Genomic DNA, 27795 nt, shown 5'->3' on the forward strand with positions numbered 1-27795 from the left:
GTCAAGCCCCTCAGGAATTTGGGTCACGAGACCGTCACAGGCCCGCTCAGCAGCGCCACCCAACCAATGGCTGAATTGCCAATGGCTGAATTGGAGTATTGCACTGTGCGGGCAGATCCGCAATGCGTTTATTTAAACTTTATTTAACAGATTGCAGAATGGGTACAGTACAGTACAGCTCAATACACACAATTGTTAAGGTGCAGACCAGAGAAAGACTTTCGTCTTGTTTACATCAGGGTCCCCCATTTTCAATTCATTTTGGGTAGGTGGGGGGGGGCAAACTGCAAACTGTACATTGGAGGTGGTTGGGTGGGGTGTTGGGTAGGTGGGGGGGGGGGGGGGGGTAACTGTACATTGGATTATCGACGAAACCTTACTTGGTCCCAAGAAGAGGGTCTCGTGTATTATTGGGTTAGGACATTTACTGTACATTGGAGGGGGTTGGGTTAGGATCTGATCGTTACACTGACACTATGTCTATTTGTATTAATTTGTTTTTTCTTGATTTGGAGTAGTGGAAATATCTTTAATAATATTTGGAACGGCGTGTGTCTGGAGGATAAAAGCATTGGGATGTGTGTCGGTATCTTACCAGTAACTGCATTTGCGATTTGTCAAAGCTGGACAACCCACAGGTAGTTTTTTACTGTACTGTATACCCATTCTTGATTGATTGATTGAAAACTGTATTAACAGATTGCAGAATGGGTACAGTACAGTACAGCTCAATACATACAATTGTTAAGGGGATGCAGACCAGAGAAAGACTTTCGTCTTGTTTACATCAGGGTCCCCCATTTTCAATTCATCATAACATATATGACATACATGACATACAGATAGACAGTACTGCTACATCTATACATTTATGACATACCAGATTTGCAAATACAGTACTGTTTGTGATACAAAAAGAGTCCAGAAAAGAGAGTATATACATTTGACGTAGAAACTGTACATTGGAGGAGGTTGGGTAGGTGGGGGGGGGGGGGGACTGTACATTGGAGGTGGTTGGGTGGGGAGGGGGGGGGGGGGGTTGGGTAGGAAGGGTGGGTGGGGGACACTGTACAACTGTACAAGCAAAACTGTACATTGGAATATTGACAAGACCATACTTGGTAATTTACTGTACATTTGAGGGGGTTGTGTTAGGACATTTGCAGGGGCCAGTTTCGAATTGCAGTCTCCCGTAGGTGTTTTTTTAGAGTGTTTTTGTTTTCTGCAATCTGTTAAATAAAGTTTAAATAAACGCATTGCGGATCTGCCCGCACAGTGCAATACTCCAATTCAGCCATTGGCAATTCAGCCATTGGGTGGGTGGCGCTGCTGAGTAACCTCGTTCCCAGCTTTATCTCGAGAGATAAGCCTGGTAAAGCACTACGGCCGAAAGTGGGAATCAGGTAGGAAGTCCCGCCCCTGAAATCACGACACGGTGCTCATGAAAATGTATTCCCCCCAGAAACAACCTCGTTATCGCTTCCCTCGACAGGCTGACAGACCTGCTTGTTGTTTGTTTCGCTGGGGACTATAAACAGATCAGGGGGTGCCCGGAAACCGGAAAGCCTGTAGCCGGTATTTTTGTATTTCCGATTCACATTTTAGGAGGCATAGCTTTACCAGCCTAGCTGCTGAGCAGGCCTGTGACGGTCTCGTGACCCAAATTCCTGAGGGGCCTGACAGCGCGGGGCCTGAGAGTGCTGCGCTGACGTTCTGCAGATGGATGCTTCTCACTCTAACGGCAACCCGATGTGTACTTATCCCACCACTACCCAATAGGTGGCAGCATCCAGTCAACGAGTGCCCTCCTTTCTTCTTCAAGTTGACGAGGAAGCGGAAACGCGTCGCATCATTTTGTTTCGCGTTTTGTTTACGGTGAAGAAGAGCTGTCTACTAGACTGACAACAAAACAGGATCTATATCTAACGTAACGAATGCAACCGAGAACCAGTTAGTACGAGGGGGGTTTAAATGGCCGGAGGGAGAGTTTGTGTACTATTGCTCGCTGGATAACTAACGTCATTGCGCTCTTCTTCTTCTTGGTTTGAACCGAGAGAGAGAGAGAGAGACCCAGACAGACCGACGGGGCTCGGCTCTGGACCCCGGCGACGCTACCATGAGCTCGGAGCACCAGAGCGACAGTAGCGAGGACGCCGCCGAAGAAGAGTCGCAACAACAAGGCAGCAGCAGCAGCAGCAGGCCCAACAACAACCCCGTGTCCCCCGACAAGGAGGAGGACGAGGAGGACCCCGGCGACATCGAAGACTCGGACGACGACGATGACAGCACCATCAGGATCCCGCCGGCCCCCGGGAGCAGCGGCGGCGGCGACGGCGAGGAGCCCCCGCGGGAGGAGCGCAGTCCGCCCGGGTCGAAGTCCAGCACCAAGGGACCGAAGACGGAGAGCGGCGGCGTCGGCGTCGGCCCGGTGAACAGCGGCGGGAGTAGCTTGTTCTCCTGGCTGCGGACCAGGACGATCGGGAGAGGGCTCTTCGTCGACCCGTCCCGGGATAACTTCAGGACCATGACGAACTTGTACTGCTCCATGAGCCCGGCGGCGGACTCCGTGAACCTGAGCACGCAGACGCACGGCGCGGTGTTCAACCTGGAGTATTCTCCCGATGGGTAAGGATGGATGTCGAGGTCGAGGACCATTATTTCTATTTGTTTGTGGCACGTTATTAACCCTCCTGTCATCATCCTCACATTTACTTTTACACCCTTCTTTAGCCTTGTGGTCATTTTGACCCCAGCATATGATGAATTGAAAATGGGGGACCCTGATGTAAACAAGACGAAAGTCTTTCTCTGGTCTGCATCTACTTAACAATTGTATGTATTGAACTGTACTGTACCCATTCTGCAATCTGTTAATAAAGTTTTCAATCAATCAAAAGCAGTTTAAACCTCCAGAAAATTATCATAATCAAAAACTGTTACCCAAATGTATGTACCTAAATAATAACCATTTAAATAAAACAATACCCCACCCACCCCATTATACATCCAGAAATCCTATTATGTGACTATCGAAAGAAAAAAAAATAGAAATCATCATAAAATGTTACTGATTGACATACCCCCTGTCTCTTTTCATGTCATCAAAGGTATGACATGAGATATAATATGGAATGTCTTTAGACTAGAGACATGGTGGCTGGAATCCTTCCTGTGTCAGCATCCCAAAGGCTTGCTGTTGCTTCTCCTTTTAATTTGTACACTACTGCTAAAATGAGCAACCAAATGTAGGCTTGCAAGTGGGTCCCATCCAACTCCTTCAACCTGTCCCCATATACACGCCGCCCCTCTAAAATTTGTCATCTCAAGTATATCCTTCTCAGTTGATGGTGTTATGTGAGCTTGAATGCTGACTTTATGTCTTGGACATGACTGACATCTGATGGGGCCTGGAACCATTTTTATGACAGCACTAAGCCTACCCTTTTCAAGTGGGTAGCTTGACCATGATAACTTTCCATTTCTGCTTGTGGTTGAGAGACAACAGGAGCATCTCTGCACTAAGGGTCGTATTATTATCTTTCCTCATAATCAGGGTCCTCCTCAACACCATCCTCTGTCTCAGACACATTGTCTTCTATGTCACTTTTTTTTTTATCCACTTTTCTCCTTATTTTTCTATTTTTCTCCCATCCCAATTTCGTGCTGACACCCGGATTCGAGACCGGAGTCTCTTGCATTGGTGACGAGCGCAATCTCCGCTGCGCCACCCAGCCGCCCTCTTCTATGTCACTTTTACAGTCAAAGGGCTGTGACAACTTAACTGACAGAAAACCTTTTCTTCAAGGTAATTTTCAATTGAGTGAGAACATGAAGAGAAACCACACTGAGCACCAAGAAAAATGGTTTAGAAAGCTTTTTACGTTTTGCATAAACTACTTTGCAGGAACCATTATGTCCCCATGTTGCTGGAAATATCAGAGTGGGTTATATTGGCTGCTGCTCTTCTGGGGTGAACAGCCAGGCTCCTGCTCTTCTGGTGTGAACAGCCAGGCTCCTGCTCTTCTGGTGTGAACAGCCAGGCTCCTGCTCTTCTGGTGTGAACAGCCAGGCTCCTGCTCTTCTAGTGTGAACAGCCAGGCTGCTGCTCTTCTGGTGTGAACAGCCAGACTCCTGCTCTTCTGGTGTGAACAGCCAGGCTTCTGCTCTTCTGGTGTGAACAGCCAGGCTGCTGCTCTTCTGGGGTGAACAGCCAGGCTCCTGCTCTTCTGGTGTGAACAGCCAGGCTCCTGCTCTTCTAGTGTGAACAGCCAGGCTGCTGCTCTTCTGGTGTGAACAGCCAGACTCCTGCTCTTCTGGTGTGAACAGCCAGGCTTCTGCTCTTCTGGTGTGAACAGCCAGGCTGCTGCTCTTCTGGGGTGAACAGCCAGACTCCTGCTCTTCTGGGGTGAACAGCCAGACTCCTGCTCTTCATGGTGTGAACAGCCAGGCTTCTGCTCTTCTGGGGTGAACAGCCAGACTCCTGCTCTTCTGGGGTGAACAGCCAGACTCCTGCTCTTCATGGTGTGAACAGCCAGGCTCCTGCTCTTCTGGTGTGAACAGCCAGGCGAGTCCTGCTCTTCTGGGGTGAACAGCCAGGCTCCTGCTCTTCTGGTGTGAACAGCCAGGTTCCTGCTCGTTCAAGAGTTGACACTTCACGGGGCGCTTCTGCGTCCTGTGTGTCCCTGGTGTAACATAGCCTGGCTGACGCCAACATAATGACGATTTCTATGCTGACACCACACACCATCAATTAACTAAGAGGTTGTGGGAAACACGGTCTGATTATTAGTGTGTGTTTCTCTCCTCAGGTCTGTGCTGACTGTGGCCTGTGAACAGACGGAGGTGCTCCTGTTCGATCCCATCTCATCCAAACACATCAAGACCCTGGTGGAGGCCCACGAAGACTGCGTCAACAACATAAGGTCAGACCGCATGGCATTAGTATACATTTAGCAACGGGGAAGATGTAGGGTTAGGTAAGCATGTTGTTGTTGTAGTTGTGTTCCCTTACTTTTCCCCGGACCCAGAGAGCCGGCCTACAATAATTGAATATCCCTAACCAGGGGTGTAAAAAGTACCCAGAAATTATACTTAAGTGAAAGTATGGGTACCGTCTCAAAATTGTACTCAAGTAAAAGTCAGACTATCTGGCTAAAACACACTTGAGTAAAAGTAAAAAAGTTCCTACTTTTAAATGTACATAAGTACTAAAAAGTTAAAGTAAAAAATTTGTTCTGACTGTCTACTCTTCTGATAGCAGGTGTTTAATCAAAGATCCCCGCTTTCTAGTCTTGCACAAGGACCAATCCGCATGGGTATGGGGCTGGGCGGGTTAATTTTCCATTGATCGGGATTTGATTGGCTGTTTTTAAATAAAGTGCGGCCGCAGGATTAATAACGGTAACGTTATTTTGCCCAGAGAAACAAATATAATAATTAAAATTGTTGGACAGAGATTTGTACTTTGTACTTTGTAGGTCTGCATTTTAAATGAGTAAAAAGTATTGTTTTTTTCTCTGAAATGTAATTGAGAAAAAGTACAAGTATACAAACCTAATAATACTTGAGTAAAGTACAAATCCCCCAAAACAGTACTTGAGTATTGCAACTAAGTACAATTACTCAAGTACTTTACACCCCTGTCCCTAACTGACCGACAAAGGCATTAAAATGACAACATAGTCGTTTTGGTTAGCTCTGGTGAAGCGCTGCCCCTCCCTCACTGAAAGCTAGAGAGAAAGGGAAAAAGGAGACCAGTGAACAGCCGAAACAACTTGTGAAATAAACGTTAGCTAGCTAACTTACGAATAGCCTTAGCTAGCTAACTTACCTAGCTCGATTAGCATAACTACTTGCATAGAGTGCCCATTTCTGCATGGCTGGAAAAGGATTTTGCACTCCTCAATTATCTCCTTTTTATTAAAGCATCTCCGATGTTCATCCTGTCTTGGTTCATGCATTTGTAGCTTCTACTCTCTGTACTCTGTATAACAGCGTCTGCTAAAAAAAACGTGCACGTGAGAGGAGGAAGTGTAGATATGACAACACGTCAACATGGTGGATAGTCTTAAACACGCAGCCGTTTGAACACATTGCCCCCCTACAGGTTCCTAGACAATCGCCTGTTTGCCACCTGCTCCGACGACACCACCATTGCATTGTGGGATCTTCGGAAGTTGAACGCCAAGGTCTGCTCGTTGCACGGACACGCCAGCTGGGTGAAGAACATCGAGTATGATACCAACACCCGTCTCCTCGTCACATCCGGCTTTGACGGCAACGTCATTACGTGGGACACGAACAGGTCTGTGTGTGTGTGTGTGTGTGTGTGTGTGTGTACTTAATCATCTAGCTGACGCTTTTATCCAAAGCGACTTACAAATTGTGTACAACAGGTCAGCAGGAGGGGTGCATCTCTGGCAGCTAAGGGTCAGTGGCATTGTTCGTCAAACAGTGTTGAACTTGGGCGGCTGGGTAGCGCAGTGGACTAAGCTTTCGCCTACCACCGCAGAGACTCTGGGATCGAATCCAGCTGTCAGCGGTACCCCTGGCTTGGTCATTCGTCCCTACTAACACAATTGGCAGTGTTAGAGGGTGGGAAGCTGGTGGGGTATGTGTCCTGGTCGTTGTAAACTGCGACTCAGCAGGGAGGGGATCTTGGGGAAATAGCATGAACCTCTGCACGCGCTACGTTCCCCCAGTGAAACTCCTCGCTGTCCGGTGAAAAGAAGCGGCTGGCGACTCCACATGTATCGGAGGAGGCATGTCGTAGTTCTACACCCTCCCCAGGTCGACAAAATTGGGATGGGTGAAAAATACAGAAAGCCCAAAAATAAATAGAATAAAAAAAAAAATAAAAAAACAGTGTTGAACTTGAGTGCATAGTAGAATAGACATATTAGCATAGTAGGCAGCAGTATAAGATAAGATATTCCTTTATTGATCCCCTTGGGGAAATTCAGGCATCATAGCAGCATGGGGGAGGGGGGAGGGAGGGTACAGGTATTAAAAATCAGTGTAAACAATATAACAAATCAATATGGTTAACATAATTAACTCTGGACATGTGCATAATGGTCAACAAGGTGCGAGATATGTATGTATGTCCTCTGTTATATTTGCCCTACAATAATAGTTACAATATATAATCTAATCCAATAATCTAAATCTAATCTAATATATAGTCTGAAAAAAAACGAAATGCTAAATATATGCAATATATAATCTTAATCTAATATATAATCTAAAAATGATAACTGCTAAATGCTAAATGTATGATCTGATGACTACATCAGATCATGATCTGATATAGGCATACTATGTGTGTACTGTGCACTATATGTGTACTGTATGGACAATGTGAGCAGTTAATAATATACATAGTATAGACATACAATACAATATAAAGTAATATTAAATACCAGGGCAATGTTTTTCATGATAATTAACTTTATTGTTCTTGGTGTAGTGCAAGCATTTATTCCCTAGTTAAAGATGCACTAACTATGCACTAATTTGTTGTGATGTGTGTTTGTGAAACTATAAAAACTGAAAATAAAATATTATAAAAGATGCACCAACTAGTCGAGTCCACAAGGTACTCATTGCTGGTCTGACGGAATGATGAACCATCAGATTATTGCAGGTAATCGCAGCATACGTGGTCCTCACTTCAAACGGTCTCTAAATCTTCCTTCCGATCGCTATCCCTCCACAGGTTCACGGAGGACGGCTGCCCGCACAAGAAGTTCTTCCACACCCGCTACCTGATGAGGATGCGTCTGACGCCCGACTGCTCCAAGATGCTGATCTCCACGTCCTCCGGGTACCTCCTCATCCTCCACGACCTGGACCTCACCCAGTCCCTGGAGGTCGGCAGCTACCGCATGCTGCGGGCCCGACGCACTCCCCTCAGCTCGGGTAAGGTCCGCTCCCGATAGAGGGCCTTTTCACTGGACGTTTCGGAACGCCCACTTGTCCTCCCGCGTCGGAGGAAAACAATGGTTGCTATGTGTTCATGTGAGAGAAATATATCGACAGAAATTGTATAATCTGATGTTTTATTACTGGTTCTTGTAAACAAGTCGCAGTGGAACTGTGATATCGCCCCTTTTCCAGCGTTTGTAGCTTCTCTGTACTCTATGTACTCTCTGTACTCTGTATAACAGCATCTGCTTAAATGAGCCTTGCGTGTGTTACGCACTCTACCGCTGCACAGAAATGAGCCATCACAGGCGGCCATGTCGGAGGAAAGAGAGCAAGGCCTTGATTAGTATTTTTTCGCTGGACCCGCAGGGCCGGCCCTCGCTAGTCTAGCGGCCTGATTGCCTGAGGTAGTCGCTGAGTCAACATTGTGAATGGGGAATGCGTGGGTCAGTGTTTTTCAACCCACATGTGGGGTCTTGGGAGATTAAAACGGGTCCCTGAATCATTCTCTCTCGGAGTATCGTGTGAAGTACAAGCCCTCTCGTGTTGAGAACACTATAGGCTGGTAGTTTAGCCTTAAAAACGGGATAACTGTTCTATTAGCCTACACACAATAAACCTATATTATGTGTGTGTGTGTGTGTGTATTACACACCAGCAAGGACACACTTTACATTTACAGGGTATCTGCGGGGTATTTAAAAAGTATTACATTCATAATTCTCAATTGAATGCCTTAACCCTTTCACCACCACTCTACCAAATGGTTAACCCTTTCACTGCCACACGACAAAGTGTTAACCCTTTCACTACCACACTACAGACTGTTAACCGTCTGTAGTGTGGTAGTGAAAGGTTAACCTTCTGTAGTGAAAGGGTTCAAAGGTATTAAAACGTCTTAATTTAATTTGCACAGGTATTAAATTCTTGGGGGGCGCACGCAGTCCGGCTGTTTGGAGATGAAATAATATTAAATATATGAAATGTTTTTGTATTCAACTCATTGTTTTTTGCGGAGCGTCTGGGAGCTTGGTGCGTCTGGCGAGAGCTTGTATGGAACGTGCGAGATCTAAATTGCCGCGCAAGTGCAGCTGCCAGTTCAGTGTCGCTATGTGTTTGTTTATTACATTTTCTTGCTAGTAGTATGGTCATGAAATTGGTATTCAATTTAGCTCTTAAGTGGTATTAAGAAGTCAGGGAACCTAGGCTTTCGTTATTTAGAATTACAGTGAAGACTTGGAGGGAGTCAGAGAGCGACGAGAAGAGAAGGGGAGAGAAGAGAAGGAGAGAAACCTCTGGCGGGATTTGATCCTAGACCATGTGGTTTCCGAGGCGCCAGGTGCATCTTCTTATTAACATTCTGTAATGTTTTTACATTATTTTGAGGATCATCTTATGTTGAACCTCCTCTCTCCTTAAGACGGAGGATCAGCGTCCAGGTCCACTGGAAGCGCTCGCCAGGGAAACGATTCCAGCAAGATCCACCCGCACAGGGAAGGTGAGAGAAACTCTCGCTTTATTCACCTCGCGTTGTCCCGCCCACTTTCGCCGCTTGGTAGTTCTATTACCGGCTGCTGAAATCCACGGCAAAGATGCTAGCCGGTCGTGGGCGGCTGGGTAGTGTAGAGGTCTCGGCACTACCACCACGGAGACCCGGTGTTCAATTCCCGGCAGTGGTGCCTCTGGCTCTGTCAGTCGTCCCTATGAACACGATTGGCAGTGTTCGCGGGTGGGAAGCCGGTAGGGTAGGAGTCCTGGTCGTTGCAACAGTGACTCCTACTGGTCGGTCAGCAGGGAGGGGATCTGGGGGAAATAGCGCAAACCTCCGCACGTGTTACGTTCTCCTCGTTGTCAGGTGAAAAGAAGCGGCTGGCGACTCCAAATGTATTGGAGGAGGCATGTGGTAGTTCTACAACCTCCCCAGACTGACAGTAGGGCAGCATTTGGTAGTCTACAACCTCCCCAGACTGACAGTAGGGCAGCATGTGGTAGTCTACAACCTCCCCAGACTGACAGTAGGGCAGCATGTGGTAGTCTACACCCTCCCCAGACTGACAGTAGGGCAGCGCAACGACCAGGAAGGGAATTGGCATAACAACTAAATTGGGGACATTGGAGCAAAGATAAAGGGTGGGGGGATGCTAGTCAGTGTAGATATTCCTGAACCGAATAAATAACACAAAACTCTTTAGCTAGCTCATTCTCCTTGTAACAAACATTCTAAAAATAACACATCAATATGGACAAAACTCTTCGGCTAGCTCATTCTCCTTGGAACAAATATAATACAATTTAATAATACATCTATATGGACAAGACTCTTTAACTCATTCTCCCCGTAATAAACATAATAAATTATACATCTATATGGACAAAACTCTAGCTCATTCTCCTTGTAACAAATAGAATTGTGAGAGAAAAAAAAGCGATTTGCCGCTTTTCATAAAGAATCGCTGGACCTCGAAGGCTAATATATGCCTTTTTATTAGATACTGTGTACACGCGCACATGGGAGGTGGAATGACAAAAGCAGCAAGCTAGCAGAGTCCTGTGTTACAGATTCTTACATATTCACTATACTAGGGTTGGGTACCGTTCACATTTGAATCGATACCGGTACCCAACGGTACCTTTTTCTGTACTTTAGTCTCTAAAAATTTAATCTACCTACCTCAGTTGTAAAAAATTAGTCCAAACTTCTAATTATTTATTATCATTATTATTTATTTGAAACAATTAGTTAATTTGCAGCGAGCGTTGTCTGCACCTAGCTTTGTAAAGTGTAACACCGTTTTCGGCTTGCCATTGCCTCGACTGCTTTGTTGTTGTTGAATCAAGTAAAATCCTATAAGCGTGTATTGTGCGCGTGAACGTGCTGCACACTTCATAGGTTTTCGTTTTGCGGTAAACGAAACGTTGACGTCATCGGACAATTATTATCATTTTCTTTTAAATACCAGATTCGATACCCATCCCTAATATTCACACAGTGAAAGGCGCCAACTTCCCTTCAGTGGCTTTATTCACTGATGTGTTTCTGGGCGAGCTCCTTCATCACTGCCACACTGTGACGGCCATGCTCTAATAAAAATGGTAAAGGGTAAATGGTGCGTTTTATATAGCCCTTTTATCCAAAGCACTTTACAATTTAGTTCCTCACATTCACTCACACACTGATGGCGGAGGCGACCATGCAAGGTGCCAACCTGCTCATCGGGAGCAGTTAGGGGTTAAGTGTGTAACTCTGAATATAAAGATATGAGAAAAATAAACGGTGTAAACAAAGGTGCAGATGAGGGTCTATCGGTTATATTTTACGTTACAATAAATATAGGTAATAAATAATTTGAATCTGAATATATATGAGTACGAGTAAAAGTAAACGGTATACACAAGGTACCCTAACTGGCATGATATAGATTGTAGTCCGTGCAGGTTTTGGTGGTAAAGAGTCGGACACACTTAGTGGTCAGACATTCCTAGTACCGGTAGTTCTCGAGTTTTGTAGCCGTTCGTTCTCCAGCTGCTGACACATTGATGACATTGATGAGCCAGTGATCAGCCTGTTTTCTCTTCAACTTCACAAGTTTACTGAAAAATGCAGTTATTGTTGTCGACAACGAGTAGCTCAGATGAAGAACCTTATAATAACTCAGTTTTCAGGAACAATGGTTTCAAACATTATCTAAGACGGTGAGGAGTGTGGTGTTCATTCATAGTTAAGGACAGTAGAGGTTTGAGTACTTTATTTTGTATTTTAGTATTTGAGGTTGAGTACTTTCTCTTGAATCTTGATGGTAAGTTTTAGAGTGTTGTGTTCGTTCATAGTTGAAGACGGTAGAGGTTGAGTACTTTATTATCTAAAGATGGTGAGTTAGAGTGTTGTGTTCGTTCATAGTTGAAGACAGTAGAGGGTTGAGTACTTTATTATATAAAGATAGTAAGTTAGTGTTGTGTTCATTCATAGTTGAAGACAGTAGAGGGTTGAGTACTTTATTATCTAAAGATAGTAAGTTAGTGTTGTGTTCATTCATAGTTAGACAGTAGAGGTTGAGTACTTTATTATCTAAAGATGGTAAGTAAGTTAGTGTTGTGTTCGTTCATAGTTAAAGACCGTAGAGGTTGAGTACTTTATTATATAAAGATGGTAAGTTAGAGTGTTGTGTTCGTTCATAGTTGAAGTCGGTAGAGGTTGAGTACTTTATTATATAAAGATGGTAAGTTAGTGTTGTGTTCGTTCATAGTTGAAGACAGTAGAGGTTGAGTACTTTATTATCTAAAGATGGTAAGTTAGTGTTGTGTTCGTTCATAGTTAAAGACGGTAGAGGTTTGAGTACTTTATTATCTAAAGATGGTAAGTTAGTGTTGTGTTGTTCATAGTTAAAGACGGTAGAGGGTTGAGTACTTTATTATCTAAAGATGGTAAGTTAGTGTTGTGTTGTTCATAGTTAAAGACAGTAGAGGTTGAGTACTTTATATAAAGATGGTAAGTTAGTGTTGTGTTTATTCATAGTTAAAGACGGTAGAGGTTTGAGTACTTTATTATCTAAAGATGGTAAGTTAGTGTTGTGTTCGTTCATAGTTGAAGATGGTAGAGGTTTGAGTACTTTATTATCTAAAGATGGTAAGTTAGTGTTGTGTTCGTTCATAGTTGAAGATGGTAGAGGTTTGAGTACTTTATTATCTAAAGATGGTAAGTTAGTGTTGTGTTCGTTCATAGTTAAAGACGGTAGAGGTTGAGTACTTTATTATATAAAGATGGTAAGTTAGTGTTGTGTTGGTTCATAGTTAAAGACGGTAGAGGGTTGAGTACTTTATTATATAAAGATGGTAAGTTAGTGTTGTGTTCATTCATAGTTAAAGACGGTAGAGGTTTGAGTACTTTATTATCTAAAGATGGTAAGTTAGTGTTGTGTTCGTTCATAGTTAAAGACGGTAGAGGTTGAGTACTTTATTATATAAAGATGGTAAGTTAGTGTTGTGTTGGTTCATAGTTAAAGACGGTAGAGGGTTGAGTACTTTATTATATAAAGATGGTAAGTTAGTGTTGTGTTCGTTCATAGTTAAAGACGGTAGAGGTTTGAGTACTTTATTATCTAAAGATGGTAAGTTAGTGTTGTGTTCGTTCATAGTTAAAGACGGTAGAGGTTGAGTACTTTATTATCTAAAGATGGTAAGTTAGTGTTGTGTTCGTTCATAGTTAAAGACAGTAGAGGTTGAGTACTTTATTATATAAAGATGGTAAGTTAGTGTTGTGTTCGTTCATAGTTGAAGATGGTAGAGGTTTGAGTACTTTATTATCTAAAGATGGTAAGTTAGTGTTATGTTCGTTCATAGTTAAAGACGGTAGAGGTTTGAGTACTTTATTATCTAAAGATGGTAAGTTAGTGTTATGTTCGTTCATAGTTAAAGACAGTAGAGGTTGAGTACTTTATTATATAAAGATGGTAAGTTAGTGTTGTGTTGGTTCATAGTTAAAGACGGTAGAGGGTTGAGTACTTTATTATATAAAGATGGTAAGTTAGTGTTGTGTTCGTTCATAGTTAAAGACGGTAGAGGTTTGAGTAGTTTATTATCTAAAGATGGTAAGTTAGTGTTGTGTTGTTCATAGTTAAAGACAGTAGAGGTTGAGTACTTTATTATATAAAGATGGTAAGTTAGTGTTGTGTTCGTTCATAGTTAAAGACGGTAGAGGGTTGAGTACTTTATTATATAAAGATGGTAAGTTAGTGTTGTGTTCATTCATAGTTAAAGATGGTAGAGGTTTGAGTACTTTATTATCTAAAGATGGTAAGTTAGTGTTGTGTTCGTTCATAGTTAAAGACAGTAGAGGTTGAGTACTTTATTATCTAAAGATGGTGAGTTAGAGTGTTGTGTTCGTTCATAGTTGAAGACAGTAGAGGGTTGAGTACTTTATTATATAAAGATAGTAAGTTAGTGTTGTGTTCATTCATAGTTGAAGACAGTAGAGGGTTGAGTACTTTATTATCTAAAGATAGTAAGTTAGTGTTGTGTTCGTTCATAGTTAGACAGTAGAGGTTGAGTACTTTATTATCTAAAGATGGTGAGTTAGAGTGTTGTGTTCGTTCATAGTTAAAGACAGTAGAGGTTGAGTACTTTATTATCTAAAGATAGTAAGTTAGTGTTGTGTTCGTTCATAGTTAGACAGTAGAGGTTGAGTACTTTATTATCTAAAGATGGTAAGTAAGTTAGTGTTGTGTTCGTTCATAGTTAAAGACCGTAGAGGTTGAGTACTTTATTATATAAAGATGGTAAGTTAGAGTGTTGTGTTCGTTCATAGTTGAAGTCGGTAGAGGTTGAGTACTTTATTATATAAAGATGGTAAGTTAGTGTTGTGTTCGTTCATAGTTGAAGACAGTAGAGGTTGAGTACTTTATTATCTAAAGATGGTAAGTTAGTGTTGTGTTGTTCATAGTTAAAGACGGTAGAGGTTTGAGTACTTTATTATCTAAAGATGGTAAGTTAGTGTTGTGTTGTTCATAGTTAAAGACGGTAGAGGGTTGAGTACTTTATTATCTAAAGATGGTAAGTTAGTGTTGTGTTGTTCATAGTTAAAGACAGTAGAGGTTGAGTACTTTATTATATAAAGATGGTAAGTTAGTGTTGTGTTTATTCATAGTTAAAGACGGTAGAGGTTTGAGTACTTTATTATCTAAAGATGGTAAGTTAGTGTTGTGTTCGTTCATAGTTAAAGACAGTAGAGGTTGAGTACTTTATTATATAAAGATGGTAAGTTAGTGTTGTGTTTATTCATAGTTAAAGACAGTAGAGGTTGAGTACTTTATTATCTAAAGATGGTAAGTTAGTGTTGTGTTCGTTCATAGTTAAAGACGGTAGAGGTTTGAGTACTTTATTATCTAAAGATGGTAAGTTAGTGTTGTGTTCGTTCATAGTTAAAGACAGTAGAGGTTGAGTACTTTATTATATAAAGATGGTAAGTTAGTGTTGTGTTCGTTCATAGTTAAAGACAGTAGAGGGTTGAGTACTTTATTATATAAAGATGGTAAGTTAGTGTTGTGTTCGTTCATAGTTAAAGACAGTAGAGGTTGAGTACTTTATTATATAAAGATGGTAAGTTAGTGTTGTGTTCGTTCATAGTTGAAGACTGTAGAGGTTGAGTACTTTATTATCTAAAGATGGTAAGTTAGTGTTGTGTTCGTTCATAGTTAAGACAGTAGAGGTTTTGAGTAGTTTCTTGTGATGCATCACATTCAAACATGATTTAGATTTGAGTTTACAACTGCAACTACATGGGGCTGTCCCAAGACCATTTTCAAACCGGATTTCTATGGGTCTTCGGTGCAAAGGGTTTCAGCCTCTCTCGCCCCCTCTCTCGCCCCCTCTCCCAGGCCTGTCTCCGAAGAACAGCCTCGAGGTGCTGACTCCGGACATCCCAGGGGAGCGGGACCGAGGGAACTGCATCACCTCCCTACAGCTCCACCCCAAAGGCTGGGCCGCGCTCATCCGCTGCTCCAGCAACACGGACGACCAGGAGGTCAGTGACCCTTTTTGACCCCCAAAACACACACACACACCGTGGCTTAATTCAAAGACCCATCGGGCGATCCAAAATTAAACAAATCGGTACCACCCACCACCAAAAACAACACATAGAGCAATGGTGACGTGTTTTAATTCTATAGCTGATTGACTGAGCTCCATCTTCAGTTATGTCTGCTGTGTCGGTTCTGTCTGTGAACGGTCTGTTTACGTTGGTAATGTTTGTAAACTCTGGAGTAAGAAACGGATCTATATTCTGAATCACAACCGGTTAACCCTTCCACTGCCACACGACAGAAGGTTAGCCCTTTACTATCACACAACCGACGGCGATGCTCCATCATTAGCTCCGCAAATGCGGAGCTAATGATGGAGCATCGCCGTCGGTTGTGTGATAGTAAAGGGCTAACCTTCTGTATTGTCACAGTGAAAGGGTTAACCGGCTGTCGTGTGGCAGTGAAAGGGTTTTAAGAAGGTTCCAAAACGTTTTGTTTTCTATCTACTGATCAAACCTGGGGCAGCTGTGGCCTAAAAGGTTAGAGAAGCGGGTTTGTGACCGGGAAGGTCGCCGGTTCGATCCCCGGGGACGGGCAGGAACTTCACCAACCGCTGAAGTGCCCTTGAGCAAGGCACTTACTTAACCCCCAACTGCTCCAGTGGAGTTGCTCAGTGGCCAATGGTGTCGTCCGTGGTTGTACTGGGCAGCTGCTCCCAGGTGTGAATGGAACTGTGTGAATGTGAAGCAGGGCGTTCCTGAAAAAGAGCGTCTGTGCTCAGAGAACCTACCCTGGGTAAATAAAGGTAAAAAAAAAAAAACTTTCAAGAATGTATGTGAGGGGGCGGTCAGGTGGCGTAGCGGAGATTGTGCTCGTCACCAATGCAAGAGGCTGCGGTCTCGACTCCCGGAGAGTCGGCATTGCCTTGGCTCGGGCTGATCGCTATACTAACTCGTTTGGCTGAGTTAGGGGGAGGGAAGCCGTGGGTGGGTCCTGGGCGTTGTGGACAGCGACCCCTACAGTTCGGTCGGGGCGCCTGCACAGCGAGGGTAGGATCTGGAGAAAGGTAGTGTGACCTTCCACACGTTACACTCTCCCGGTGAGAATCTGCGCTGCCAAGGCTGGCTGCCGGCTGGCTGCACATGTGTCGGAGGAAACCATGCGACACTTTGCGACAGTCTCCGGCCTCCCGGACCAACAGTAGGGGGGAGTGCGCAACAACCAGGAAGGGGGTTGGGAATTGGCATAACGACTAACAGTGGGATGGGAGAAAATCGGAAAAAAGGAGGGGGGAAAAAGATAATAATAAAAAATAAAAAAATAATGTATGTGAATATGCCCCGCAGAGTAGTTTCAGCACAAAATCAGTGGACCGGTTATTGTCTCTGCAGGAGTTCCAGGTTTTTACAGCCAAGCGATTTGATGGTTCTCTCTCATTTCTAGCTTGTGAAAATAGTGGTGAGTGAAATATTGACTGAGCTGTCCTGGGGGGGGCACGGCGCTTGTGTGAATTCTTAGAACACGAGGGGATCCCCTTCAACAACTAACAACCTTCCACTAGTCTCTTATTTGTCCCGTTCCCATGATCAGCGTATATCTGCTGGGTATTAAAAAGTCTTAGTATTTGTAAAGTATTCAATTCTCAATTTATAATGCCTTAAAGGTATTAGAAAGTCTTAATTTTAATTTGCACAGGTATAACATTTTTTGGGGGGGGGGGGGGGGGGGCAGCCCGGCTGTCAGGAGTTTAAATAATATAAAGTATATGAAATGTTTTTGTATTCAAGTCATTGTTTTTTGCGGGGTTACCAGGAGTATGGAATGTGCAATCATTCTATTTAAATGGTGCATTTATATAGTGCTTTTATCCAAATCGCTTTGCAATTTGTTCCTCACATTTGACCCACTCACACACCGGCGGTGGAGGCGACCATGCAAGGTGGCGACCTGCTCATTGAGAGCAATTAGGGGTTAAGTGTCTTGCTCAAGGACACTTAGACACGCTGCCCGGGAGGAGCAGGAATCAAACCAGGAACCTCTGGATTACCAGACGACCATTCTACCTCCTCAACCACTGTCTCCCCCCAATGAAATCTTTTAAAGATCAGTGTTTCTATGTGTTTTTATAATTTTTGCTAGTATGATCGTGAAATTGGTATTAAATTAAGCTATAAGTGGTATTAAACGGGTCTTAAAAAGTCTTAAATTCAACTTGTTGACTTGTTGATATATCCTGATTATACAAGCGGGGGACAGTGGCTCAGGAGGTAGAGCAGTTGTCTGGTAATCCAGAGGTTCCTGGTTCGATTCCCGCTCCTCCCGGGCAGCGTGTCGGAAGTGTCCTTGAGCAAGACACTTAACCCCTAATTGCTCCTGATGAGTTGGTTGGCACCTTGCATGGTTCCCTTCGCCGTCGGTGTGTGAATGAGAGTGAATGTGTAAAATGTGAGGAACAAATTGTAAAGCGCTTTGGATAAAAGCGCTATATAAATGTAGCCATTTAGCATAAGCATAATGAAAGGCGGTTTTCCTTTACTAACCCCCCCCCCCCCCCTCTCTCTCTCTCCCCCCAGTGGACGTGCGTGTACGAGTTCCAGGAGGGCGCCCCCACGCGGCCGCCCGTCTCCCCGCGCTGCTCGCTGCGCCTCACGCACTACATCGAGGAGGCCAACGTGGGCCGGGGCTACATCAAGGAGCTCTGCTTCAGCCCCGACGGGCGCCTCATCTGCTCCCCCTACGGCTACGGCGTGCGCCTGCTGGCCTTCGACGAGCGCTGCGGCGAGCTCACCGACTGCCTGCCCGTCCAGACCAGCTGCCTGAAGGAGGTGCGCTCCCTGTACTCCCACAGCGACGTGGTGCTCACCACCAAGTTCTCCCCCACGCACTGCCAGCTGGCCTCGGGGTGCCTGAGCGGCCGCGTGGCCCTCTACCAGCCCAAGTTCTAGCCGGCGTGACCGGTCGTCGACGTCAACGGCGGCGGTGGAATCATGGCGTTACTGGACTGCGGGTGTGATTACACGTGGAGTGCGGTGCTAGTATGGGAGAGCCTATAGACTCTGGATGAATAAATAAAAACAAAAAGATTTGAAAACGGGGTAAAAAGACTCGATGTATACTGAGTGACTGACTGACCGTGGCTCCACGCGGTCACGGACTTTCACGTTTTACCCTTTCAGACCTCGAATGAAAAGAAAATTCGAAGACTTGCTGGAGATTCCCCTCGTAGGACGGAAGCTCCTCGGATCGTTATTGTCCAGAACAAAAGTATCTGGAGGGTGTCTCTTGTGAAAACAAAACAGCTGCCTTTTATCGGGTTGTCGTTTTGTTTCGTTTGTTTTTCATACGGAAGACTAATTTGCGTAAAGTTTATTTTTTTGGGGGTCTACAACCATTGGTGGTATCTCATTTCTGAATCTTATTTCCAGACTAATCCTCCTCCTCCTCCTCTGGACGTAAAAATACTAAAAGACGCAAACGAGGCAACGCGACAAACGTGCGAAACGGACATGCTTGTGTTTTCCCGCTCTTTCATAATGTACATCTCCTTTCTTTTTCTTTTTGAACGTCCTCGAGACTGGACTGATCTACTGGGACATCCCGCTTCCCTCATACTGTCACAGGTGCTGCTCCTCCGCTCATAACAATCTGAACTCTGGACCGACCGCTGCTTCAAGGACATTTCCTGCTATTTCCAACCTAGAGACCCATTTATTTTATTCTATTACCTGGCGTACTACAGACCGATTCTGACCAGTGTCCTGTCAATCGGGACCATGAACGAGCGACAAAGTGCAACAAAGGATGTTAGCAAAGAAACGCATAATATACATCCTTTCATAGTACATTAAGAGTTGGGGGTGGAAAAAAAGACACATTAGGCTGCTTTGGAGGACTTTTCTTTTAAAGGAACAACATTATGGGAAATGCGCTTACCGTCTTATTGTGTATTTATGTTTATTATGGAAAAGCTGGTCCGTGGGGCGGCTGGGTGGCGTAGCGGAGATTGCACTCGTCACCAATGCAAGAGACTCCGGTCTCGAATCCCGGTGTCAGCATTGCCTTCGGCTTTGGCCGGCCGTCATACTGGCTCGTTTGGCAGAGTCAGCAGGTGGAAGTCGATGGGTGGGGATTGGACGTTGTGGACAGGTCGGTTGGGGACGCCTGCACAGCAGAGACAGGAAGACAGAGACAGTCCGCGCTGGCAGGTGAAAACATGTGACAGGCTGCCTCCTCGTGTGCCGGAGGGGACACGTGATGCAAGGCTTCTAGCCTCCCTACAGCCGACCAGTGGGGGGCATAGTCGAGCAACGTTCAAGACAGGGGAGGGGAGAATTGGATACACGAAATTGGGATGGGAGAAAAATAGAAAAAGTGGATAAAAAAAAAGGAAAAGCTGGTCCGTATCCGCTTCCGTTAATTTGTGCTAAGCTAGGCTAGCTTGCAGCTGGATAGTTAGAGAGAGAGCACGCACAGAGAGGAAATTGCCATCCATCTTGTCCGACTCTGGAGAACACGCTAAGCGCATTTCCCATGACGTTGGCGTGTTCCTTCTAACAGTTACACGGTTGAAAACACAACTCCAACCTCGTTCCCGATTCCGTCGACGAGATCTCCGGTCGTAATCGTTCGATATGACGACACATAATAGAAAATAAATGGGGCCTAGGTTGAAAATAAGTGGAATTATCCTTTTTTAAAAAAGGACCTCTTAATCTCGAGGCCTTTTCTCTGCGCTCATGGACAGCGGTGACTCCTACCCTCCTGTTGTCTCTGTCGAGCTCCTCCTCTTTTCTCTGAGCTCCTCCTGGTCTTTACTGGTTTTTAACGCTTTTAATATTGATGTAGTCGTACTGAATGTCGTCGACACTATACTGTATGTAGCACGGAGTCGGTGTGCGTTTTAATTCTACTGACCCCTCAGCCACTGCCCTGGGTGTTACACCCCCTCTTGGGAGTTATTTTTGGGAGATTAAGTTTCCTTTTCTATCTAATCTGTGCGTTATTATCATTATTATTAGGGCTGTCCTCGGGGTCGAGACATTCTCAGTCGACTAATAGTCATAGGACTTTTGTCTACTAATCCATTCGTTGATTTAATTGACAAATCTGTAAAAGCGTGTTTCTCACATGCAATAAATACAGGGAGACCTCTTTACATCTAGAGCTGACCAGAGATGTGCTTGTAATAATTTTTTTTACAGGTATTAACTAATTTATGGGAGAAAAAAAGCATAAGAATCTACCAACAAGGCGGCTGGGTGGCGTAGCGGAGATTGCGCTCGTCACCAATGCAAGAGACTCCGGTCTCGACTCCCAGAGTCAGCGTTGCCTCCGGCTTGGGCCAGTCGTCATACTATCTCAATTGGCAGAGGTAGCGGGTGGAAAGTCGATGGGTGGGGATTGGACGATGTGGACAGCGACTCCTACAGGTCGGTTGGGTGACGCCTGTACAGCAGAGACAGGAAGTATCGGGGGCAGCGTGAGCCTCCCACGCGTTACTCCTCGCCACTGAGAGTCCGCGCTGTCTGGTGAAAAGATGCGACCGGCTGCCTCCTCGTGTACCGGAGGGGACACGTGATGCAAGGCTTCTATCCTCACTACAGCCGACCAGTGGGAGGCATAGTCTAGCAACGTTCAAGACAGGGGAGGGAAGAATTGGAAATATGAAATCGGGATGGGGAAAAAAAATGGAAAAATAAGGATAAAAAGTGGATAAAAAAAAAGAATCTACCAACAAAATCTTACGTCGACTAAGACCAAACCAATTATTCGACTAAGGGGGCAGCCCTGAATCATCCCTGAAAGAACCCCCCCCCTATGTTGTCTTATGGTTCGTTCTCACCCAAAGCGGCTGAGTCTAGTCTGGCCGCTTTGGGTGAGAGCGGACCATTATTCACATCACTCCAACTTTGACACTATTATGAGGCCATCGTCAGGGATGGGCATTTGAAGGCATATCATCAATATTCGGAAGGGTTCCCGTGATCCTCGCCGTCACTCACCAAACAGTCATAATCGGGACTTTATTTCCATTTATTAGTCGAATAAATAAGGAAACCAAATCCAATGTGTTGGAACATAGAAGACACGTTGAAACCGTTAGGCTGAATCAGTGCCGTTGACGCAAACGAAACCATCGGCTTATAGTGGAATACCTACGCCACTATTGGAATAACCGTGCCCCTTTCGTGACTGATGCACGCCAACAAGGTGTGGCCATGTGAATCCACAGTCACTTGCTCCTCAATAGCAAACCAAGCTATGTTGACCATGAAGGACTGGTTCTGGCCGAGCCGTTCATTATATCACAGAGAAATTTCAAAGGTACTCACAGTTGCACGAGGGTTTCGGACAAAAATAACGGGATGGTTTGAAAGCTCGGCGTTGCTAATAAACATTTTAAATAATTTGTATAAACGCGTGAACGTCACAGAGGGCAGCGTTGCATCAAAATGGCTTATTCTCTTCTTCCGCTTTGCGACATGCCGGAGTGCTGTGGTCGCTGGGCGCACCAGGCCTCAGAGTCACGAAAGGGGCTAGGAATAACCGTGCCCGTCCCTGGTCATCTTCAGCCCCTTGCTTGTGCTCTTCTCCACTTGGTGAAGGGGTCGCTCGGGAATTCTACACGTCACAACCGTCTCCTCGCCGACGGTAGAGGCCGCGCACGGAATGTTTTAGAGCGCCCGTTCTGTCCTCCCATGTTGGAAGAGATAACGGTTGCTATGTGCGAAACAACGGTCGCTCGCTGTTGATATATGACGCGACATGTAATAATTTATTATCTTGTGAACAAGACCCAGTGGAAGAGTCCGATGTTTTACCTACTCGTATCACTGCCCATGAATTAGGCATTTTCTTTCTAAAGCGGTCGCCGGCGGTCACCGGCAGCCATGTCGGAAGAGAGGGAGAGAACCGCGCGCAAACGTTCCGTGCAGCGCGTGCCTCTGTCGCTTTTCTCCGGTCAAAAACAACTGTAGTATAGCGAGGTCTCTCCAAGAGCCGAGCAAACGCCTGGATGCTTCACCCTTACTATAAGAAGGTTTATGATGTTTAGTGATTTAATAGATAAAAGTGATGTACTTTTGACATAAACAAGCGATAAGACATGAGCCTATACTACTATGCACACCAGCCTTTTCTGAAATATGCGATTCTTTTATTTATAAGAGGGTGGATGCTCTACAACGAGCCATCGATGCCAAAACATGTCTTAAGATTGTAGGACCTGGGTGTGTTTGCTTGCCCCCCCTTCCTGCTGTGCGGTCTGCGCTTCATCCTGACTCGTTTGTGTGTATGAAGGAAGGAAGCTTCTCTTTTTTGGGTTTATTTTCTTTTTAAAACCCGTCTGTAACCGTTACCCGCTACAAGCGTGTTATTCTGTTGTTCCATGTTCTGTGTAGTCTGTCCTGCTTTTCATACAGTCACGTGGTCATTGATGAGAAGTGTCTAACCTGCTTTTTTTGTTTCCTTCTTATGAACTGGTGTTGTTTCTTTATTCGTTAGTAGGGTTTCTTTTTCTTGTTCTGTTCCGGTTTGAACCTGTATTGAATATGGTCGGTTGAGCATTCTAAATGTGTATTCGTCGTTAAGGGGCTCACAATTCGTGGGCTGGACAAGAAAAGAGAACTTAAGTTTGATGCTCACACTGTCGTTTTTCTAAATGGCTCTTAAATAATCCCCACGTTACTAAATAATATTTATTATGGTACTTCAATTGACTCCAGCCTCTGACTCTAGGATGCAGTGTTCAGAACCTGTCACTAGGTGGCAGTCATTTGGACGGAGGGACTGTTTCATTTCAGGGATCCTCATGCATTGGCTCATGGATATGATTTTAGTCCCAGGGACCCCATCAGACTATATTTTTATTAAATAAATAAAAAAGTATACCAAAAAATAAAGTGTTTACAATATTGCACTAGAGGTGGGGGCCTATTTTCACGCCATTTCGCTCCAGGGACTGGTTTTACAGGACGTAATGGTGCACAACTATTATATGAAATACATTTCTTCATCTGTAGTTTGGGTTAGGCATGAGGTCTCCCAGTAAGGTTAACTTTATAAACAACCATTTATTATGTTTATATACACAACAAAACATCATCTGACTCAAATGGTGTCGGAACATGGGAACAGGGTTATTCACTCTATGGTCATCTGCATCTCTGTGGTCGTGTCATGCTACTTATTGAATAAGTAGAGCATGTAAATCCACTCTGGGAATCGGGTACAGAGTAAACAGAAGATCAGCATCACAAATATGAAAATATAATAAGTCGGCACACTTGCTCCCACACTTATTGAGAGATCAACGTTTCGATCATCTAAGGATCTTCTGATGAAGATCCTTAAGACGATGGAAAGGTTGATCTCTCGATGAACATTGAGATAAACACTGATCTCTCAATAAACATTGTAAACAAAGTGTATTTATTTGCTTCCCTTGTAAGCCCCACTCTACACACATCACATATAGGCAGGGGTGTAAAGTACTTAAGTATTGTAATGAAGTACAATTACTCAAGTACTGTTTTTGGGGATTTGTACTTTACTCAAGTATTATTAGGTTTGTATACTTGTACTTTTACTCAATTACATTGCAGAGGGGAAAAAACATACTTTTGACTCCTTACATTTAAAATGCAGACCTACAAAGTACAAATCTCACAGGTCCAACAATTTGAATTAGTATATTCGTTTCTCTGGCCGAACTAACGTTAACGTTATTAATTCTGAGCCTGCACTTTATTTTTTTTAAATCCCTATCAATGGAAAATGAACCCGCCCATACCCATGCTGATTGGTCCTTGTGCAAGACTAGAAAGCGGGGATCTTTGATTAAACACCTGCTATCAGAAGAATAGACAGAGTGACAAGCTACAGAAGATGGCCACAAACGATAGTACGAGTGATGAATAGGACGAAACGGAACATTTCATTGCCCTGGAATAAATTGTTTAGTACTTAGGTACATTTAAAAGTAGAAACTTTTTTACTTTTACTCAAGTGTGTTTTTAGCCGGATACTCTGACTTGATCCGATTTTGAGACGGTAACCATACTTTCACTTAAGTATAATTTCTGGGTACTTTTTACACCCCTGCATATAGGCCACCGAAACGCTCTATAGAAACTCAAGAATAAAGATTACGCACACAAAAAAAGTTAATTTATCTGAGACCTTCTGGTCCTCGTGGACTAATTGTCATCGTCAAATACAGGCACACAGTGATAGAAAAACACGTTGCGGATCAGACCAGCTGACGCATATAATCCTCAACTCCATCAGTCCCTTTACAAAAGCAAGACTGAGTCATCTTTAATCTAGTGGAATAGATGAACTGGATCACCAAAACAGTCAGCTTTAATCTAGTCTAGTGGAATAGATTAACAGGATCACCAAAACTGAGTCAGCTTTAATCTAGTGGAATAGATGAACTGGATCACCAAGACTGAGTCATCTTTAATCTAGTGGAATAGATTAACTGGATCACTAAAACTGACTCAGCTATAATCTAGTGGAATAGATTAACTGGATCACTAAAACTGACATCTTTAGTGGAATAGATTAACTGGATCACTAAAACTGACTCATCTTTAGTGGAATGGATTAACTGGATCACTAAAAGTGACCGCTTTAATCTAGTGGAATACAGTAGAGTAGATTAATTGGATCACTAAAACTGACTCGGCTTTAATCTAGTGGAATACAGTAGATGAACTGGATCACTAAAACTGACTCAGCTTTAGTGGAATAGATTAACTGGATCAGACTTTCACTAGTACAGTACATAAAGGCTGTATTGGCGCCTCTCGTCCGCTCTCCCTCCCTCCCCTCATAATCTCTGTGCCGTAGCGGACCGAGTTTTCCGCGCCTCCTTCTGGCTCAACCTCCGGCGGTTGAGAACCTTGGTGCTGGCGCGCAGTGCACGGAGCCTGAGGGCGCGGAGACGCAGCTGGAGGTCCTGGGGGATATTCCCCCCTTTGGCCTGGACCTCCTTCAGCCTCTGACTGGGCCTCTTGGCCAGGCTGAAGTCGCAGACGGTGGGACGCGCCTCTACGCCCACCTGGCAGCGCCGCATGGCGGGGATGTATCCCTCCGCCCAGACCACCACCTTGTAGTCCCCCGGGTTCAGCAGGCGCCAGTAGTCCCCGTCCGCGGCTATGGGAACGGAAGGCAGGAGGTTGATATGAGATCTATTACAGGGTATCTACAGGTTAAAAAAGTCTTAAACAGTATTAAATTCATAGTTCTCAATTTAAGGCCTTACAGGGTATTCAAAAGTCCTAAATTTCATTTGCAGAGGTATTACATTTGGGGGGGGGGGGGCAGCCCAGCTGTGGGAAGATTAAATAATATATATGAAATGTTTTTGTATTTTAGTTGTTGTTTTAAGCAGGGCTACCGGGAGCTTGGTGCGTCTGGCGAGAGCTTGTATTTAAATTGGCGCTCAAGTGCAGCCACCAGTTCTGTGTCGCTATGTGTTTTTCTTTCTTTTTTTGCTAGTGTGGTCATGAAATTGGTATTACATTTAGCTGTGGTATTAAAAAGGTCTTAGATTAGGTGGCTGGGTGGCACAGCGGACATTGTGCTCGTCACCAACGCAAGAGACACCGGTATCGAATCTGGCTGTCAGCGTTGCCTCCGGCTTGGGCCGGCCGTCATACTGACTCAATTGGCAGAGTTAGCGGGAGGGAAGTCGATGGGTGGTAGTGTGGTCGTTGTAAACAGCGACTCCTACAGGTCGGTCAGGGCGCCTGCACAGCAAAGACAGGAAAATGGCAGGGGCAGTGTGAGCCTCCTACACGTTACTCCTCGCCAAATGAGAGTCCGCGCTGGCAGGTGAAAAGATGTGACTGGCTGCCTCCACATGTATCGGAGGGGAAATGTGATGGGCTTCTATCCTCCCTACAACCGGCCAGTGGGGGGCACATGCAAGCAATGATCAAGACAGGGGAGGGGAGAATTGGCACGACTAAATTGGGATGGGAGAAAAATAGAAAAAGGAGGAGAAAAAGTGGATAAAAAAAAAGGTCTTAGATTTAACTTGTTGAAACCTGCAGATACTGTAATCTATAATGCATTTATATAACAGCTTTTATCCAAAGTGTTTTACAACTCATGCCTCATATTCATCCATTCACTCACACATTCACACACCAATGGCGGAGGCAACTATGAAAGGTGCCAACCTGCTCATCTGGAGCAGTTAAGGGTTAAGTGTCTTGCTCAAGGACACTTCGACACGCCGCCGGGAGGAGCCGGAATCTAACCGAGAACCTTCAGATTACCAAACGACCGCTCTACCTCCTGAGGCACTGTCGCCCCCAATATATATATATATAGCTATATTGTAACTAACTTATTATTATACTGTGACTTTCTGCAGGCGTCTCTTGGCAGAGCCTGTGGTGTGGCCAGCAATAGCAACCCCTCCCCTTCTACCCACTCAAATCCAACCCACACATCAATTTTGTTGGAATAAGCACAACATTTTAGTGGTTAGTCTACATGGTTCCCATTGCCAGACTGCGTTCAATGAGGATTGCGTAGATTCAACCAATAGAAGTGTCCATGTTGACATAATGTTTTGGAATCTGTGGAATTAACTAGCTTAAAGGAACACTCCAAACATTTAGGGAAATACACTTATTTATCATCTCTTCCCCAGTCACACAAGGAGATTGATATCAGTTTCAACTCTGTGTCCAGTAGCCCCCAGAGAGAGGTGCAGGTGCGTGCTAGCCTAGCTTAGCACAAAGACTGGAAGCAGTAGGGAGCAGCTAGCCTAGCTTAGCATGAAGACTGGAAGCAGCTAGCTTAGCACGAAGATTGGAAGCAGTAGGTAGCAGCTAGCCTAGCTCCGTCAAAAGTGAAGAAATACAACTTCCAACAACTTGTCAGACTCTGGGGAAGATGGCAAATAATGTGTATTTACCAAAATGTTGGGAGCGTTCCTTTAATTTAAAATCATGCAGTGTACAAATTATTATGCAATGTAACACAGAGAAATGCTTATAAACAAGTAAGACAAACAGAATTATACAAAATACAGGGTTTACAGGAACACTTGAGGGGTCACACAGCAGAGACAAAGACATGGATTGACACACTACAGACCAGATTTCTCGTAACTTTAAGAGGGAGGTTACTTATAGCTTGTAACAAAGCTCCTGCTAAAACAGGCCTTTCTACTGCCCTGCAGAAGCTAACTACAGTAACTACGCAAAAAGTGAAACTGAGAAAAATGACTAACTATCCAGTGATTTTGTAGTTACTGCAATTCTTTATACTCCTTTTCTCTGAAACAGAGCGAGATTGAATTCTGAGACTTTGTCATGAGATAAGAAAA

At 44.4% G+C, this 27795-nt stretch overlaps 2 protein-coding genes across 3 annotated transcripts in view; one reads left to right on the plus strand and one right to left on the minus strand.

The window, feature by feature from the left end:
- Window positions 1-1893: 1893 nt before the first annotated feature.
- Window positions 1894-24194, plus strand: wdr32 (WD repeat domain 32). 2 transcript variants are annotated; one of them, XM_084310887.1, is made up of 7 exons: window positions 1894-2625; window positions 4809-4922; window positions 6107-6304; window positions 7718-7920; window positions 9347-9424; window positions 15297-15442; window positions 18017-24194. In XM_084310887.1, the coding sequence occupies exons 1-7, from the start codon at window positions 2117-2119 to the stop codon at window positions 18386-18388; spliced, it is 1620 nt and encodes a 539-aa protein (XP_084167013.1). In that variant the 5' UTR covers window positions 1894-2116; the 3' UTR covers window positions 18389-24194. The 2 variants fall into 2 exon arrangements, with proteins under 2 accessions (XP_084167013.1, XP_084167014.1); XM_084310888.1 differs by lacking the exon at window positions 9347-9424.
- Window positions 23499-27795, minus strand: part of cpxm1a (carboxypeptidase X (M14 family), member 1a) — a 33517-nt gene continuing 29220 nt past the window's right edge. The window contains exon 13 of the mRNA XM_084310884.1: window positions 23499-25604. Coding sequence (XP_084167010.1) covers window positions 25279-25604 — 326 coding nt within the window. The 3' untranslated portion in view covers window positions 23499-25278. The remainder of the gene's footprint in view (window positions 25605-27795) is intronic.

This window comes from Notolepis coatsorum (genome assembly GCF_963971535.1).
Source record: "Notolepis coatsorum genome assembly, chromosome: 3".
Classification (NCBI taxonomy): Eukaryota; Metazoa; Chordata; class Actinopteri; order Aulopiformes; family Paralepididae; genus Notolepis; species Notolepis coatsorum.